This window comes from Alternaria conjuncta (genome assembly GCF_024043145.1).
Source record: "Alternaria conjuncta strain BMP 0040 chromosome Unknown scaffold_37, whole genome shotgun sequence".
NCBI lineage: Eukaryota > Fungi > Ascomycota > Dothideomycetes > Pleosporales > Pleosporaceae > Alternaria > Alternaria conjuncta.
The window spans coordinates 65,593-83,479 of NW_026250126.1; the positions used below are offsets into that span (position 1 = coordinate 65,593).

General features: G+C 54.8%; 9 protein-coding genes across 9 annotated transcripts; 4 read left to right on the forward strand and 5 right to left on the reverse strand.

The window, feature by feature from the left end:
* Positions 1 to 1,031: 1,031 nt before the first annotated feature.
* Positions 1,032 to 3,183, reverse strand: J4E85_011552 (uncharacterized protein; the record flags this gene model as incomplete). The annotated part of the gene is made up of 2 exons (XM_051475754.1): positions 1,032 to 1,477; positions 1,530 to 3,183. The coding sequence occupies 2 exons, from the start codon at positions 3,181 to 3,183 to the stop codon at positions 1,032 to 1,034; spliced, it is 2,100 nt and encodes a 699-aa protein (XP_051320428.1).
* An 832-nt stretch (positions 3,184 to 4,015) lies between these two features.
* J4E85_011553 (uncharacterized protein) lies at positions 4,016 to 4,882 on the forward strand (the record flags this gene model as incomplete). The annotated part of the gene is made up of 1 exon (XM_051475755.1): positions 4,016 to 4,882. The coding sequence occupies one exon, from the start codon at positions 4,016 to 4,018 to the stop codon at positions 4,880 to 4,882; it is 867 nt and encodes a 288-aa protein (XP_051320429.1).
* Positions 4,883 to 5,452: 570 nt separating this feature from the next.
* J4E85_011554 (uncharacterized protein) lies at positions 5,453 to 7,288 on the reverse strand (the record flags this gene model as incomplete). The annotated part of the gene is made up of 2 exons (XM_051475756.1): positions 5,453 to 6,633; positions 6,757 to 7,288. 2 exons carry the CDS (start codon positions 7,286 to 7,288, stop codon positions 5,453 to 5,455), a joined length of 1,713 nt encoding a protein of 570 aa, XP_051320430.1.
* Positions 7,289 to 7,538: 250 nt separating this feature from the next.
* Positions 7,539 to 8,217, reverse strand: J4E85_011555 (uncharacterized protein; the record flags this gene model as incomplete). The annotated part of the gene is made up of 2 exons (XM_051475757.1): positions 7,539 to 7,996; positions 8,052 to 8,217. 2 exons carry the CDS (start codon positions 8,215 to 8,217, stop codon positions 7,539 to 7,541), a joined length of 624 nt encoding a protein of 207 aa, XP_051320431.1.
* A 500-nt stretch (positions 8,218 to 8,717) lies between these two features.
* HHT1 (histone H3.1) lies at positions 8,718 to 9,288 on the reverse strand (the record flags this gene model as incomplete). Its single annotated transcript, XM_051475758.1, has 4 exons — positions 8,718 to 9,035; positions 9,084 to 9,117; positions 9,177 to 9,206; positions 9,260 to 9,288. 4 exons carry the CDS (start codon positions 9,286 to 9,288, stop codon positions 8,718 to 8,720), a joined length of 411 nt encoding a protein of 136 aa, XP_051320432.1.
* Positions 9,289 to 9,816: 528 nt separating this feature from the next.
* J4E85_011557 (uncharacterized protein) lies at positions 9,817 to 10,256 on the forward strand (the record flags this gene model as incomplete). Its single annotated transcript, XM_051475759.1, has 3 exons — positions 9,817 to 9,826; positions 9,907 to 10,044; positions 10,093 to 10,256. The coding sequence occupies 3 exons, from the start codon at positions 9,817 to 9,819 to the stop codon at positions 10,254 to 10,256; spliced, it is 312 nt and encodes a 103-aa protein (XP_051320433.1).
* A 1,450-nt stretch (positions 10,257 to 11,706) lies between these two features.
* On the reverse strand, positions 11,707 to 12,850 carry J4E85_011558 (uncharacterized protein; the record flags this gene model as incomplete). The annotated part of the gene is made up of 2 exons (XM_051475760.1): positions 11,707 to 12,682; positions 12,732 to 12,850. 2 exons carry the CDS (start codon positions 12,848 to 12,850, stop codon positions 11,707 to 11,709), a joined length of 1,095 nt encoding a protein of 364 aa, XP_051320434.1.
* A 566-nt stretch (positions 12,851 to 13,416) lies between these two features.
* J4E85_011559 (uncharacterized protein) lies at positions 13,417 to 15,178 on the forward strand (the record flags this gene model as incomplete). The annotated part of the gene is made up of 2 exons (XM_051475761.1): positions 13,417 to 13,553; positions 13,606 to 15,178. The coding sequence occupies 2 exons, from the start codon at positions 13,417 to 13,419 to the stop codon at positions 15,176 to 15,178; spliced, it is 1,710 nt and encodes a 569-aa protein (XP_051320435.1).
* A 1,640-nt stretch (positions 15,179 to 16,818) lies between these two features.
* J4E85_011560 (uncharacterized protein) lies at positions 16,819 to 17,828 on the forward strand (the record flags this gene model as incomplete). The annotated part of the gene is made up of 4 exons (XM_051475762.1): positions 16,819 to 16,917; positions 16,967 to 17,203; positions 17,253 to 17,599; positions 17,651 to 17,828. The coding sequence occupies 4 exons, from the start codon at positions 16,819 to 16,821 to the stop codon at positions 17,826 to 17,828; spliced, it is 861 nt and encodes a 286-aa protein (XP_051320436.1).
* Between the last annotated feature and the right edge of the window lie 59 nt (positions 17,829 to 17,887).

Here is a 17,887-nt window from a genome sequence, read left to right on the forward strand (position 1 = left end):
GTCGTCCGGCGTGGGCTGCGAGGCATGGTGCTTCGGGGAACTGGACCCCAAGCCGCGACAGCGTGTAGCCGATAGTCGCTTGGCCCACTGTTGCGCTCCTGATATTCTGCCGAGCCGACGGGAGCACTGCACCAACAGACGTCGTCGCCGGCACGCCTCTGGCCATGAATGCGGGCGGCGGCCTGCTATCTCATGTCAGACGCCTGGCTGCGACGACTTCTGCCGGTAAGAAAGCTTGTACACAGCTGTAGACGACGCGTAGACGACCGGCGCGAGGCATAGCCTGACCAGACGCCCGACTAGCCAGTGCCAGCGCGACTGTGACGAGGCTCCGAGGTCACTGACTAGATGAGCGACCCAGGGAATGCCTTGATATGTGCGCTGATGAAGTGTCAAGCTCCCAGGTGGGCGGGAACATGGTAGCTCAGCACGAGCGTCATGTAGGTCAGCCCGGAGCCCAGTCCAGCGCCTGGGCCATGGCTCGCAGCAACGTGCAAGCACGTGTTTAGGTGGGGCCACCAACATGCGCTGTGACGGAGCCGGAACCCTTTTTGCCCTGCTTGAGTTGGACCTCGAGTACCTGTTGGTGATAAGTAGTGACGCGGCGTTGAGCGCTGGGGCGTTTGGCGTCGAGCGTTGAACCGTTGCTTCGTGTGACAACGATTCTAACGATTCTAACGATTCCTGGGGACGGCCCGCTGCGACTCCGTTGATTCATCCGGCGGCGAGGCTGCGAATACGAGCTGCCGTTGGATCGCACAACGAACGTCATTACAAACGCTCTATATAACGAACTGATAAGATAATGCAGCAAGGTTGGCATATACGCGACAAGCGAAGTGAGCGGCAATTGAGGAAGGCACCGAACATGGAAGGAAGGCACGGGGGGAATCTTAACTAAACATAGGCAGGCACGATGCGAGAATCTCGACCAAACAGAAGGCACGATGAAGAATCTTGACCAAGTATAGGAAGGTACAATGGAAGAATCTGTTAAACCCTACACGTTATCACCACCCATCCCATCACATCTACAACTTCGCCCGCGCTTCCGTAGCCTTGTGCAAATCCTTGCCCTTGACCTCAAAGTACTCCCTTACCTTCTCCCGCGCAACATTAACAGCCTCGCGGTCCTCAATCGTGCTCGGAACGCTAACCTCCTTGTCAAACTCCCCATGCGTCGCGTTCTCCAGTAGCTCGCGCAGCACTCTCCTCAGCGTCTTGCCGCTCCTCGTCTTCGGGATCATGCCCTTGCCCTGGATGATGCCTCCGAGGCTGGCAATGGCACCAATCTGTTCGCGTACTAGGCGTTGGACTTCGGCGAGGAGCTTGTCGTCTGCCACGGCGGAGGAGGAATGGTTGTTTGTGGATAGTGTGATGAAGGCGAAGGGGAGGTGGCCTTTCAATGCGTCGGGGATGCCGACGACGGCTGCTTCGGCGATGGAAGGATGGGTTGTTATGGCTTGCTCGATGGCGCCTGGATATTGTCAGTTCGAGCTCGCTATTAATTGCATGAGTAGAGCACTTACCGGTACTGAAGCGGTGTGCTGCAACGTTAATCACATCATCCGCGCGTGCCATGATAGAGATGTAGCCCTCCTCGTCAATCATGCCGGCATCGCCAGTGTCAATCCACTTCCCATCAAATCTCTTCATGTAGCCCTTGTAGAAGCGTTCTTCGTCCTCCCACAGCGTGGTGAAGGCAGTTGGAGCAAGTGGTATCGCCATGACAATGTTGCCCATCTCGCCTCTCTTCACCTCTTTACCCGCGTCATCCACAACGCGAACATCGAACCCAGGCATCGCCTTTCCAGCCGAGCCAGGCTTGACAGGAAGCGGCGCGGGTCGTTCTTGAGAAGAAAAGTCCAGTCCGGCAGAGGCGCTGAGTGCGATTCCAGAGATGGGTGAGCCTGATTCAGAAGACCACCAGTTGTCTACGACCATTGCACCAGGAGCGCAGTGCTTCGCGAGTAGCTTTTGGTACATCTGAATGATGCTCGGTTCGCTTCTTTCCCCTGCCAGGAACAGTGCCCTCAGTGTCTTCAACGCACCCTTTCTCCCTCTCGCCTCAAAGAATTCGTTATCGCCGTCATCCCTACGGATCGCTCGTAAAGCTGTGGGAGCGGTGAACATGGTCGTCACCTTGTACTCTTCAATGACGCGCCAGAAAGTGCTTGCATCGGGGGTTCCAACAGGTTTGCCCTCGAACAGAACCGTAGTGGCGCCAGCCAGCAGCGGAGCGTAGACGATGTAAGAATGTCCAACGACCCAGCCGATGTCACTCGCAGTGAACATGACGTCGCCGGGGCCATGGACTCCGAACAGGTACTTGATGCTGAAATTCAGCCCAACAGCATGACCGCCTGCAGAGCGGACAACGCCCTTTGGAAGCCCAGTGGTACCCGACGTGTAGATGATGTACAGTCCATCACCGCTCTTAACGGGCACAGCATCGGCCTTTAACCCCCTGTTCTTCGCGCTCTTGACAAGTCGTTGCCAGTTCCTTTGACCCTCCTCTTTGGCTATCGGATCCCATCGAAGTTGATCTCTCTGCCAGACGATTATCTTGGATGGCTTGAAGCTGCTCTTGTGGACTGCTCCCTCGATCATCGACTTGTACTCAGTGGGTTTCTTCGCTCCCTCAATTCCGCAAGAGGCGGTCATGATTGCGACAGGGCGGCTGGCTTCGATCCGCTGCGCCAATGCTGCGGGCGAGAACCCACCAAACACAACCGCGTGTATAGCTCCTAGCCGGGCAATAGCCAGCATAGCAAAGAGCGCAGCCGGTATCATCGGCATGTAGATCAACACGACATCGCCTTTCTTGACTCCCTCTTCTCTCAACACACCCGCCAGTGTCTCAACTTCTTGTAGCAACTGCTGGTATGTGTACTGCTCTTTCTGGCCGGTTACCGGACTGTCCCAGCAAATAGCTACTTTATCGCCATTGCCGTTTCCCACATGGCGGTCCACACAATTGTACGTCGTCGAGATCTCGCCATCGGCAAACCACTCCCAGTGCTCATGTGAGACATTGCTCTTCTTCAAGTGTTTGGTGCTCCTCTGGAACGCCTTGGAAGGCTTCTTGTGCCAGTATAAGTTATTCGCCTGACGCTGCCAGAACTCCTCGGGATTGTCGATGGAGGCCGCATAGACCTTGTCTTGAATATGTCCCTGAGGCATAATGTCCGTCCGTGTCTCAGATATGGATTGGTTTCGTGAAGCAGAAATCGCAAGTAGTCTGCTAGATCTAACAACGAAGCTAGCGCGGGCAATGGGGCTGTGAGCCGAGCAAGAAGTAAGCGGTATGCCGGACCTGAGGATAGTGAATGCGGTCAAGCACGAGTAGCTCTTCCGGGAAAGCATATGGGCGTCATGAGCACTGATGTTTTAGAACGTTGCCGATCGGTCCAAGGGGACCGACGACGCTGACCTCGGAAGGAGCTGGGCTCGGCCTACCCCAAGTTCCCCCGCAAAGCGCTAGTGTGGGGTGCTAACACGGTTGGGGATGACGTCTGCTTGGCAGGCTTCTAGAGGTGCTTTATGCATGATATCCGGCTAGCTCTGGATCTGATTTGTGTCGATTTGTGTTCTTTTGTGAAAAGCGCTTGAAATGCAGGAGATGGTAGTCTTCCAGGCGGACGGTGTTGCAACGGAAGTGGCTGGTGAGCTAGCACTGGAGAGATCCCGAGGTCAGAGCTATGACGTCTCTTCCACGCGACTGCCACATGGAAAGTGCGCACCCCATGATCATCAAAGTGTCGTGATGTGAGTATGGCATTACGAATACAACGTTTTGTACGATCTCCGTTACGCCCGTGGGATTCTTCCCATGGCACATATCCGAGAAACCATCTATTTCCGGGCAATCCTCCCGGTGACGTACATACATAAACACCACCACCACCACCACCACCACCACCAACGACACCATCAGCCAAAATAAACTTTCCACCTCGCCAACCCATCACACCCACTACCACCAACCACCTTAGCACCAATCAAACCACACACCATGTCTCTCTCCCCGTTGCCCAAAGCCCTCCTCTTCGACATCTTCGGCACCTGCGTAAACTGGCGCTCCACCGTCACAACCGCGCTATCACAATCCGCCCACTCCGCCCTAAACTCCGCCACCGCATCGCTAGCCTCGCGTCTGCGCCTGCGAGCCTCTGAAATGAGCGACGAGCACTGGGGCCAATTCGCACAGCAATGGCGAAACAGCTACAAGGCTTTTACAAAACAACTCGCATCTGACCCATCCATACCATGGGTATCTGTCGACGACCACCATCTAAGTGCACTCCAGAAACTCATTGCAGAATGGGAATTAGAGGGTCTATGGGACGACGAAGAGATCCGCGCGTTGAGTCTGATATGGCACCAGTTAGACCCCTGGTCCGACTCCGTCGCTGGTATGACATTGTTGAACCGCGGTGGTTTCCACACATGTATGCTGTCAAACGGGAACTTATCTCTGCTCTCCGATCTACGCGCGTACAGCCAGATACCCTTCACGCACATCTTCTCCGCCGAGATGTTCGGCACGTATAAACCCAGTCCGAAAGTTTACCTGGGCGCGGCGGAGAAATTGGGGCTCAGGCCGGAGGAATGTGCCATGGTGGCGAGTCATTTGAATGATCTCAAGGCGGCGAAGGGGTGTGGGTTGAGGACTGTGTATGTGGAGAGGGCGCAGGAGGAGGATTGGAGTGAGGAGGTGGCTGGGGAGGCGAGGAGAGAGGGGTGGGTTGATGTGTGGATTGATGCGAAGGAGGGGAGTAGAGGGTTTGTTACTGTGGCGGAGAAGTTGGGTGTTAAGGTTGATACGGAAGGGGTTACGGAGGCTAAGAGAGTGGTGTCGCTCCCTACGCAGATGGAGTGAGTGGGTATTCTCAAGTAGATTGCGGGGTTGGGCGCTGCGAAAGACTGGGGAAAACAGTGCAGCATACGACAGCGTTTCATTGTCACGGTTATACTACTTCAACGAATGTTGGTGTCGAAGCTACGTAATCGGTGACGACGCCAGTATACCTGCATCGTTGCGTTCGTCCAGACACCTGTTAATCAACGCGGGATACTTGTGTGAGATAATGTTGCTAACACATAGGCAATGAGACAATCCCTTCTTCAGGAGACTAGCAAACTCTACATCGACACTAATGTAGCAATAGAGGAAAATGTAAGAATATCAAATATAGGAAATAGGAAATAGCACGTTGGTATATGATGATAAACAGCAGCATGTGATAGATTGATTGTAACACCTTGTTCGCAGCAAAACGAACATCCATTTGGAAAGGATTTTAGGTATGAAACTTATCCAAAAGCCTCAGTTGCATGAAAGTCTTGATGAACATTCGGATTGACGATAATGATATAACCTGCAAGGCACCTGTTCTGTTTATTTCTTGAATGCGGTGATAGCTCAGCCGTCAATATCCACAATCACACCCTACACAGCACTCCTCCCCCTCTCCTTCGCCTCGGCCTCCCTCCTCAACCGACTCTTCTCCACCGCCTCCTCAACCTTCGTCTTCCGCCAACTACACCCCTCACTAAAATCACAAATCCGACACTTAAACGCCTCTTCAATCTCCACGCCCTTGGCCTCCCTCCTCCCCTTCCACCAATCCATCTCACTCTCCACATACCCATCCACAACACTCGCTTCATACACCGTAAGCCGGCTGCCCAACACATCCCCCGTCTTCGCATACCTGAACTCCGCGCGCAGGATGGGGGAGAGGCTGGAAGGAGGGAATGTGGCTTGCATTTCGGTGACGAGCAGGGACCAGAGGGCGAGTAGGTTGGGGTAGGAGGTGGCGGCGTTCTCGGGGCCGAGGTTGCTGATTTCGGAAAGGAAGAGCGGGGTGAAGGGGGTGAGGGGGTCGAGGGAGTAGCGGGCGAAGACGGTTTCGGCGTCGACGGTGTTGAGGGAGAGGGACTCGAGGAGTTTGCGGTAGAGCATTAGTTGCATCCAGGTAGGGCGGAGAGACGCGCCTGTTGGGAGGGATTTCGCGGATCGTGTTTTTACGTCTGCGATGTAGATTTGGCGGTCGGAGGGGGATGTGGAGACTAATGGGCTGGAGGAGGGCGGTTTGCTGGCCTTTGCAAAGGCGTCTGTGATGCTGAGTTGGCCTGGTGGTAAGGGGACGATGCCGCCGTTTTTCTCGGCGCGGGTTCGCTCGAGTTCCTCTTCGAATTCTGAGTCGGGACATTCGTAGGAGACCTCGTCGATGACGCCGTTGATGACCTGGCCTTCGAGCACGCCCCAGACTTCTAGTTCACGCGTAAGGCCCGTCTCGCGGAGACACCGCAGGCCTGATATAGCATTCCACATGCGTAGTCCAAATCGGTCTTCTTTACTTTCTACCTGCACTGGCACTGTTGTGTGTACCTGGTCTTCCAGCGTTTGGTGTATCTTGCTACCGGTCTTCATCGCCTGTGTTCGAGGTTTGCGCCCAAACTTGCTCAACGTGTAAAAGTACTGCAGTTCGCACCATGCTGGTGAGACAAGATCAGTCACCGAAAGACATTTCTTGGGCTTCGTTCGGAACCGCTCGATGGGCGGCCGGTTATCGGTTTTGGCAGCCTGTACGGCCTGCGTGGTAGATGCGGCGCGCGTAGATTGTGCTATGCTGCGATCAGATCGTAATTGCGAGGGTCTGGGAGGAGAGGCTGATTGTTCGTGAGGAACTAAGCGCTGTTAGTCGTCAGTCATGCCACTGCCACTGCTGCGAGTCTGGATCAACGCACCACTCCACGCCCGTCGCGATCGTTCGTCGTACTCGACTTCCAGCGCCTTGCGCTCGCGCATGGGCGAGCTCTGTACATCCCTCTGCGCATCCGCGTCGACACTGGCCTTGCCTTTTGCAACGCGCAGGACCGTGGGTCTATGAATCTGCACGAAGCCGTCCACATCCTGCTCTTCGTCTTCGAGTTCGCCCTCTTCGAATTCTATGCTGGGGAGGACTGCGCTCTTCTGGGTTTGCGCAGCGTCGGTTATCGTGTCAAAGGCGTCGGCGAGTATGGTGTCGTCGTCAATGTCAATGTCCGAGCCGTAGTCGCTCAGCGTCGCGATGGACTGGATGTCGATATCTGAACCATACTCGCTCGCGCGAGTCGTCAGCCGTGTGGACGGTGCAGCCATGATGCCATGATCCGGCCGCGGCGGGTCTGTTGTGTGCGTGGCGACACTTTGACGCGCTTCGAGTGTTGGCGCGTTTTCGCGTGTTATCGTGAGGTCATCGGTGGGCGGGCCAATCGAGGGGTTGTCTTTGATCACCATAGTCAGGAAAGTTAGAATTGTGTGTTACAAGAAGGAGTCAGGTGTCTTATCATGTCCATAGAGCGTGCACTCTTCACATGGTCGCGAAAAGGATGCAAGAACGCGTTGTGCTTCACACTTATCTCGTACCTCACATGCGACACATACCGCGTCTTCACAACGCAAAACGCGAAAACCGTACAACCGTGCTACCAACCACAACTATCACATACAATCTACACAACCACATCATGCCAACCACACCCCCCCATCAACCCTGCATAGCCTCAGCAAAACCCCCCGTCTCGAACTTGCCCCCCATCACCTTATCCACCCCCTCCTTAAAATCCGGCATATCATCCGCCCTCCCATCAACCCTACTCCATCTCACAATCCCCTGCGCACCAACCCCAAAATTGCCCGCCGTCTGCCACCGACTCCCACTCTCCGTCGGCCTCACACTAATCCCCTCTTTGCTCAACTTGCTCGTACCAGGTACACTACCTAGCACATGCCACAAACTGGACGTGCCTAAGCCCCACGCGGCATATGCTTCGCGTTCTGCATCAACAACGATGCTGAGGTTAGGTTGCGTGTTCTTCTCCGGTTCAGGCAACGATGCAAGCCAGCGGTCCGTAGCCGCTCGGTCGCTGTGCGAAACGGCTATGAAATGGATGTCTGGGTGAGCGGGCGCGAGGGCGCGCATGTTTAGGAAGGTTTTTTCTGCGACTGTGCGTGGTGTTGGTGAGGTTGCATCGTCATGGTTTTTGAATAATGTACATACAAGGACATCCGCAGTGTCGGAGGAAGGTGATGATTGTTGGCTTGCCATCCTGTGCTGGTATGGCGAGTTTGGGCGTGGAGGGCGCCTTTTGGCCGACGGCTGGGACTTCAGCGGTCTGCACTGTGGGTGGCGACATCCATGACCAGAATTCGGTTTGCCAGGTCATCAGGAGGAGGTATGTGTTGGATGAAGATGCGCAATCGCGCAGCCTTCACGGGAAGACATTGTAGTAGTCTCAGTTGTTAGTGTACCGTTCGCCGAGGTGCTGGTCGTGATGGTCGAGTTAGTAGCCGCGATGGGCGTCATGTTGCGGGGTGAGTGCCGCATCGCGACTATTTGCGGCCAGCAGAGATAGCGCAGTGACACAAACACCAAAGAGCGGAGCGAAGAAGAGTTGGCGACACCCTGAAAGTCAAAGCAAACATCACAATCATAGACGAAGATAGAATGAAGTAGAAATCTGTTGATTTCGTGGAATATCGCCAGTGACCATCACTGATTAACCTGGATATACTACATGCTCAGCACCGCTCGTGTGCACTCATAAACCGAGTTGAAGACCGTGAACCATGAACCCAAACGCCTAAATATCCGACCCAAAGACCCAATCCATCACCGACCCGAAGAAGTTGTCATAGTCGTGTCGATATATCGAAGGTGAGAAGCTTAACCGCGCTCACCACGGAGGCGGCGGGCGAGCTGGATGTCCTTGCTCTGGATGGTGACACGCTTGGCGTGGATGGCGCAGAGGTTGGTGTCCTCGAAGAGCGAGACGAGGTAGGCCTCGACGGACTCCTGGAGAGCGCCGATGGCAGAGGACTGGAAGCGGAGATCCGACTTGAAGTCCTGGGCGATCTCACGGACAAGACGCTGGAAGGGCAGCTTGCGGATGAGGAGCTCAGTCGACTTCTGGTAGCGACGGATCTCACGGAGGGCGACGGTTCCGGGCTTGTAGCGGTGAGGCTTCTTGACACCACCGGTTGACTAACGATATTAGTATGTATCGCAAAGGTAAGTGAGGATGGTACTAACCGGTGCGGACTTGCGAGCTGCCTTGGATGCGAGCCTTGAAGTGAAGTTAGTATGCTGCGACGAGGTGCGAAGTAGAGCTGAGGCTAGACTAACTGCTTGCGGGGGGCTTTGCCACCAGTGGACCTGAGAGATTGTTAGTAAGATAGTTATTGTGATGTTGAAGAGGCGAAGCTTACTTGCGGGCGGTCTGCTTAGTGCGGGCCATGTTGTTGTAGTGGGATGGAGATGGGGATGTGGATGTGGTAGATGGTTGTTGTGATGGTGAGTGGAGTTGAGTGGATGAGGGATGGAGGAGGGTGGGCGGGCGCAGCTTATATGGTAAATGGGGGGCGGGCGGCTGCCTGGAAAATCAATCTTTGTTGCGCTCCCTCACAGCGCGCACCAGGAACACCAAAGCCATGCTAAGCATGCTAACCTGCGCGCGCTGCAACTTCAAAACCACCAAGTCCACACCGCGGCGCCCATTCCCCATTGGCTCGCTTGCTGCGCGCCCCGATTGGGAAGGGGCACGGGCGTTGATCTGGAAAGCGCGCCCGTGCGCGGCTTTGATCTGGCGTGGCTGGCGTGTGATCCGGCGCGCAAGACGACGCGCCCCGCTGCCTCATAAACACGACGCCCGCCGCCCCAACTAATTCCCATCATCACCAAAGCATCCAATCCACTACTACCACTCTCTCACTCTACAACCAACAACTCCACCTCCCCAACACAACAACCCCCCACATCTATCATCATGACTGGTCGTGAGTATTCCCACCTCCACACTTCGGCGCGCTCAACGCGTCGTCCTTCACCATCAACACTTTACTGACGCGTCTCCCAGGCGGCAAAGGTGGCAAGGGTCTCGGAAAGGGTGGTGCCAAGCGCCACCGCAAGATTCTCCGCGACAACATCCAGGGTATCACCAAGCCCGCTATCCGTCGTCTCGCACGTCGTGGCGGTGTCAAGCGTATCTCAGCCAGTATGTCTCCTGCACACCTTCCTCGCCTACCTCGCTAACCCATCTTAGTGATCTACGAGGAGACCCGCGGTGTTCTCAAGACCTTCCTCGAGGGTGTCATCCGTGACGCCGTCACATACACCGAGCACGCCAAGCGCAAGACCGTCACTTCCCTCGACGTTGTCTACGCTCTCAAGCGTCAAGGCCGCACTCTGTACGGTTTCGGTGGTTAAGCGCGTCGTCTTCTTCTCGCTCTTACGGTTTTCAATGTTACGACTTTTGTCCGGCTGGCTTCTTCAGCAGTCTACGGTCGCCTCTTCGGTGCTTGGTGGGATGGTCATGGCCTTGTATAGTATAAGAAGGCTCGGAGTTCACGGTTATATCAGTCGGGTTCTGATTTGCATGGAATGATACCATAATAACTTCATCAACTTGTCTTTTGCTGTGATGTGCGACGCGTCTGCGAACTTTGTGTGAACGCGGTGGTCATTACTGGTGTGCTCCACTTCCGCGGTGTGCTGTTCCGCCTTTTGTCATGCTAGTGTGCATGTCAACTAGTGCCATGTACAGTTTGCCAGACCGACTTTCATCTCGTTCGCGTTCACGATGAACAGGACGTTTCGTGACTCATTGACTGTGCCGCTTGACCGGTCGTAACATGACTCATAGCTTGCGCTTACTGCCACCTGCGTGAAGACGGCTGTGAAGTTTGGCTGTTGGACGTATGACGTCACGTCTTCCATGCGAACGGCCATGCAACGCGGGGTTCTGTATGTAGATGATATGTAGCATTTTGAAATCATGATATGCGTGTGACTGCGTTTTTGCATCCATATCGCGCTGCGCATCCAAAGCGCGTCGTGTGGTTGTGAATATACGCGTAGTTTGACTGCTCCGGAAAGACGCTTCCGCAGACCTCCAACGCGTAGACTTCCACGATGATGCCCAAATGATTTCAAACTCTCGTGAAGTGCTCGCACGTGTCATCTCAGTCGATCTGCCAAGTTTGAGGTGGTTTGAGCAAGATGTGGTTGAGTTGTGATTTTTTGAACATGTTAGGTGTTGAGTCCTAAATAGCAAAAACGTGTCAACAGGCTTTCCACACAATCTGAATCATACACACAACAACTCAAAATCGGATGTCATGAAATGATATCGGAACATCATGATATGTTTCAAAGCTTCAGAAATCACGGAATATGTGGTTTCTGCATCTTTCCGAGCGATGTGGTGGGTTGCGCAATACTTCCGGGTGGTGAGCATGCTTGGTGGAAGCCGCGCTCGCCGAACGTGTACGCAAGGCACGCATATCTACGGTATGCCATCAAGTCACATAAAGAACAGAGGATTCGTTGGAATTGGTAAGAACATCAGCATTCATCACCATCATCATATCCACGACGCAGGGTATCACACACGAGACAGAGTCTCAACGATGGTCGGTCAAGTTCATCATGATCGTTATCATTAAGCTGGCAACATATACCCGGGGAGGTCCAGATGCCTAAGTATTATCCAAGATCTGTATGCAAGAGACAGGACAGAAGCGGCTCTCTTCATGAGCCTACCAACACAGCCGGTCGCCGCCGTCCAGAAGATGTAGGCAACACCAGCCGCAGAGCAGGAGAAACATTACAGCCCCGCCATCATCCTGCAAACCCAGACACCACATCAATGACCTTTCTACTGCCCACTAGGAACCTGATACGGCCCATACCCCGGCTTAGGAAAGTCCGGACTCCCATCCTCATTCCAGCCAAACTTCTGCGCGCGAATCGACCTCGCACTCCACCCATTCGTCGGATCCTGCATACCATGGTAAACGATCCAATCCTCGGATCCATCAGGCGACGTCGTAAAAGACGCGTGACCAACACCGTACGCCTTCTCGCTAGGGTTCTGATAGAAGACGGGGTAAGGATGCTTGCGCCAGTCGCTAGGGTTCATGGGGTCGTCGCCAACGAGCTCGAGCTGACCGAGACAGTAGTTGCGGTTGTCTGAGCGGGCGGCGCTGTAGATGATGAAGTTTTGGCCGGTGGTGGGGTTGGTGAGTTGTTGGGGGCCTTCGTTGGAGGAGAGGCGGTCGTTGATGGAGCGGCCGAAGGGCGTCTTTTCCCAGGCGTATTCAGGTACGGAAATGATTTGGCGTTCGGAGAAGGGGGAGACGGTGGTGGAAGGGTCGGACATCTTGGTGATGCAGAGGTTGGCTGGCCAGCCGTCGTACTTGTGGTACCAGCACGAGTAGATGTGGTACAGTTGGTCGGCGTGCTGGAAGTAAGTTCCGTCGATGGCGAATTGATCGTACGTCTCGAGTTCGTTGTGGTAGCGGTACTCGGCTGTCCAGGGGTCTTCGCCTTCGCCGACGACGGTGAACATGCGGTGGTTGACGGCGGGGCAGTTGTACTCGCACCACATCTCCACCTCGGGTGGTGGGGAGTCGAAGTTGGGGTCTGCGGTGAAGATTACCCACCAGCTTCCGTCGATTTGGTGGATTTCGGGCGCCCAGAGATCGGTGGAGTAGGCCTGGTCGGGCTCGGGGACGAAAATGGTCTTGGACTCTGCGGCGTCCCAGGAGGTCAGGGACTTGCTGCGCCAGAGGGTGATGTTGACGTTGTTGGTGTAGGTCATGTAGTAGTAGTCCTCGTGGCGGAACATCCAGCTAGATGATGTTCAGACGGATGGTAGCATAATTTGGAGGATTGACTTACGGGTCTGCTCCAGCGCCCACAATCGGGTTCATGAATGTAGTCGAATTGGTCGCGTTGGGCATGGCGTACTGGGACGCGCCCACCGCAGCAAGAGCCGCAGCAACCAGAAGCTTGAACATGTTGCCGTTACAATTTCACAGATACCGGGGAAGGGAGGCGTAGGAGGTGAGTTCAACAATTTACCCGGCTGTTCAGGTACTTATGCGGAGAGGAAGCGGGGTGGTGGGGATCGCAGGGTGCCTAGCAAGTGAAATGGGGAAGATACAGAACCTTTCGGGCTACGCACGATCGTTTTACTGTGGCGGCATAGCGTAACTCTCGTACAGGGAAACAGGTAGCATTTCCCTACAGTAGTCTTGTGATCCTGCATAAGCAAGATCGCGCTGCAACCTTACAGACAGCCAGCTAGAGCCGAAGCGGCAGGGTACCGAAGACTATGCATATTAAGGCCTTGTCCGTGCCTCAAGAAATCCATACAATTACCATCGTGATCGTGCTGACGCAATACAATCCGGTAGTAGACGAGGCTGGAGTTGTGTTGAGCGCTCAAGGTTCCCCGCGTTAGACCAGCCACGCTTCTTTAGCGTAGCCTCGCGTGGTGCAGGCGCGACCCGGAGACGCCTGCAGAGGCTTGGCACATCTTTTGCGCATCACGACTCTCCACCAACCTCTCAACTCGCGCACCATGAACAACTCGCAATTCAGGCGGCTGCTAGTCGAAACTCCAAAACCCCAGGATGACGGCAAGGGAAAGTCGCCTGCAGCGGCAACGCCGAGGGCGGTGTTGGGCGCGCGCAAGCACTCCAGCATACCAATGACACCGTAAGTCTTTCTTATAGTTTCTCGCGCAGGACTGATGCTAACAGATACGCAGTCGCCAGGTAGGCAAGGGCTCAATACAGTCGGATTTTGCGCGCCAACTCGCCGAGCGCAACGCGAAGAACAACCCGCAGAAGAAGGCTAGGAATGTAGTGCCCAAAGGAACGAGGCTCGCCGCAGGCTACACCGACCGCACGAAAGCCTACACCGACGAGGAAGACAATGAGATTGCCAAACGCGTCAAGAACCTCGAGGAGTCTATGAAGAAGGGCGAGATCGATCGCGAGACGTTTGAGAAGCTCGTGCAAGAGATTACGGGCGGTGATGTCGGGACCACGCATTTAGTGAAGGGCCTGGATAGGAAGCTGCTCGAGAGAGTGAGGCGAGGCGAGGATGTTCTGGGTGGCCTAGACAAGAAAGAAGAAGAAGAAGAAGAAAAAGAGGAGGAGGAGGCTGAAGAGGTGCCAGAGGTGGAAGACGCGTTCGATGAGCTGGCAGAGGCGGATGTCGGCCCCATTACACGCGAGAAGACTGAGAAGAAGGGCGAGAAGATGACTGGCCCACGTCCTGTCGCTGGCGTCAAGAGGAGTCGCAACGACATCCTGAAGGATCTCAAGAGGCAACGAGAAGAGGCAGCAGCAGCCGCGGCGGCCGAGCACGAAAAGAGGTTTCCCACCCTGGGACCAGGCTTCCGCAAGATCAACGCACAGGGAGACACACGCATCGAGACAGACGAGAAGGGCCGTGAGGTGCTGATCATCACCGGTCCAGATGGCAAGGAGAAGAGAAAGGTCAAGAAGCAGAAGGTCGAGGAGCCAGCGCCCGAAGTACGCCATGATCTGGACGACGTGAATAAGCCGATCAATATGCACAACCTCCCTGAGCCGAAGAAGGAAGAGTCAGAGGACGAGGATATATTCGCAGGAGTTGGGTCGAACTACAACCCGCTCGCAAACTTCGACGACTCGGATGACGAATCGGACGAAGAGACAGCGAAGGCAGAGATTTCGAAGACAGAGCCTTCTGTGCCCAAGCTCGATGCCGCGGGTTCACAATCAGAAGGCGAAGTATCATCGGAAGCAGAAGAAGACGTTCCAGCGAAACCCAAAGACAACGCGCCCGCCGCGCCCGCCAAACGAGACTACTTCGCAACCACAGCCCGCTCGACCTCCACAGCAGAACCCTCCGACCTCTCCGCCGCCGACGCCACCGTCCGCGCCGCCCTCGCCAAAGTCCGCAACCTGGACGAAAACTCCACCCTCCTCCAAAACCTCGGATCCACCGACCCCAACGACCCCGCATCGAAAGAAGCGCGACTCAAGAAACGTGCTGCGGAGCTGGCAGCTTCAGATCGCGATATGGAAGACATGGACATGGGTTTCGGAGCGTCTCGATTCGATGACGCGGAGGAGATGGAGCGGGAAGGCGAGAAAGTCAAGTTCAGTCAGTGGAAGGGATTGGGTGCCGAAGGGGACGATGAGGATGGTGAAGAAGGGGGTAAGGGGCCGAAGAAGGTGAGGAAGCGGGGTGGCAAGAAGAGGAAGGGGGATAAGAATAATGCGGATGATGTGTTGAATGTTATGGAGAGGCAGAAGGAGAAGAAGGAGAAGACTAAGACGCTTGGTTGAGGGAATAGTCTGATGGGATATATGATACTATCTTCATGAGATGGGGATTATGAGTTCAAGCACCAGATGGGATGATGTAGTCTCTGGCCCCCTCCGTACTGAATAACACCACAACTGACGTCTCATCCAAGCCCAACGTCTCCTTCATCCTTGTATCCTCACACACCCTCTTCAACGCCGTCATCGTCGCAGCTCCACACGGCCCGTTCTTCACTCCCCGCTTATGCAAATACTGCAAGTCATTATGTACATCAATATCTCTTACCGTTACACTTACATCCACGCCTTTCCTCAACACCTCCCACGCGGTTGTGGATGTCGTCCCACAGTTCATGCCGTTGCAGATTGTATGGCCTGTGGAGATGGGTGTGATTTTGCCGGCTTGCAGGCTTGTTAGGAGGCTGGCTGCGGTATCAGGTTCGACGGTTATGACAGTGGCGGTTTGGGCGAGGGACGAGGACTTGTAGTGGCTGGTTACGGCTTGTGCCCAGGAACCTACGCCTACGGCGGCGATGGCGTGGGTTAAGGGTTTGATATCCATGTCTTTGAGTTGAGCGTCGGTTTCTGTGAGCATGGTTATGTAGCCTTGTACTACATACTATTACACGTTAGCCTCCACAGTTGTATAGAAGTGAGGAGATATAGACTGTGGCATAGAGATGGACATTACCTCAGGAATCTCATCATACCCCTCCCAACTCACATCCATAACCAACATCCCCCCTTTCTTCCTATCCGCCTCCTCCCTCGCTTTCTCAATCGAGAAATCGTAATCCCCATCCACAACCACCACTGTCGCCCCTTCACCCCTAATCTTCCCCGCCGTCGCCTCATCCATAAAATCAGGCACGAAAATCACTGCTTTCACCCCTAGATACTTCGCCATTCGCGCTACAGCCCTGCCCCAATTCCCTTCCGTACACGTCACCAACTCCACTCCTTCTTTCCTCGCTGCCGCACCCAGTTCATGTAGTGTGGCTGTGATGGGGAGGGAAAGTTTTTTGGTTAGGGCGACTTGGATGGCCCATGATGCGCCGAGGATTTTGAAGGCGGGGAGGCCGAGACGCGCGGATTCGTCTTTTAGGAGGATGTGGCCTAGATTGAGGTCTTGGGCTAGGTGTGGAAGGGGGACTAGGGGGGTGACGGCGTAGTCGGGGAGGGTGCGGTGGAAGGGCTCGACGGAGGGGTTGGTGGAGGGGGTGGTGTGTTTGTAGGTTGAGGCGGTGGGGTTGTGGAACATGGTGGGTGGTGGATTGGGTGGAGGATATGTGTTGATGGATATGGGGTTCAATTGTTCATCTGCAATGGGGTCGGATGGAAGACGTGATGCTCGGTTTCCACTTTGGGAGATACGAGTCCTATATACATCGCAAGACCCATAGATCGTTCGCAGGGCGTGTCAGGCGTCTACATCGTCCATGCATACAGACTACGGTGCATTACTGCAAGCCACAACGAATGCCATGCGCGTCTCCTCCGACGGGAAACGCTCAAGTTGGGCAAGGCGGATGGTGCAACGTGGGGGGATGTGGGACCGCTCAGGGTCTCAGTAGCTACGTCACTTCCGAGGTCTTTCTTACGCAGCTGCCTTCGCGTCTCTGTTTCACGCAAACTTCAGTATCACCACGAGAACCACCACGATGTCACAGCAAGGAGTGCATGCGGCGTTGGGGAATATACCGAGAGTAGTGGTGCGGCCAACGGTGGATAATGTCGTAGCGTCAACGTATCTTGTCAAGGTATTTGGAGTTGTTCTGCTGTTGTCGCGCATGTGCTAACAGGCAACAGGGCATCGTCTTCTTCCTCGCGCACCCGTTCCTGTACCCTCTGCTCAAAGCGCGACTACTGCCGGCAGTCCTTCTCAGCCTCTTTGTGCTTATCAACCTCTTCGTATGGACGTTGCTGCCCCAGGTCCTCTTCCTCAAGATATTTCACACGGCGGGTAGTGCGTGGGTCAACGCCGTATTTCTGGTCTTGGGAGAGGGAGCTGCGATAGTCGCATTGCTGTTCGAGTCCTTCTTGGTTGTACGTCTACACACACTGCACGTTATACTCAGGTACTGACACTGTCTAGGACGAGTCGCAAGTCGATGTGTTCGACGCCGTCCTCATCTACAAAGGCTACGAAGACCTCGTTCGCAAACACCGACCCGTCACTGAAGATGCGCTGAACGACCCCGTCCGTCGACTAGGCAAGCCTACGCGCTCTTCTGTCTACGCGCCGTTCTCCTTCCGCCAGATCGCCGAGTTCGTCATCTTGCTGCCTGTGAACTTTATACCATACGTCGGGGTGCCGATATTTCTTTTGCTGACGGGCTATCGCGCGGGCCCGTTCCAGCATTGGCGATACTTTCAGCTTCTGGGCTATGACAAGAAACAGAGGAATCTCGCTATTAAGAAGAGGAGGTGGCAATACACTTGGTAGGTCGTCTTCATGGACTGATGGGAACACCACTAACATTGTACGTGTAGGTACGGCACAGTCTATCTCATGCTGCAGTATGTACCGCCGCTTAGCATGTTCTTCCTCATGACGGCACCAGCAAGCTCGGCGTTGTGGGCCGCGGACCTGGAGAGAGCGCGGAGGGAGCAGGAGGCGAACCTGGCTCAGGCGCCGCAGTACACGGACGAGCCAGACACCGCTGTATGATAGTGTTATCTAGTTGGTCGGAATACACCGCGTTGGAAGACAGCACAGCATTTGTGTTT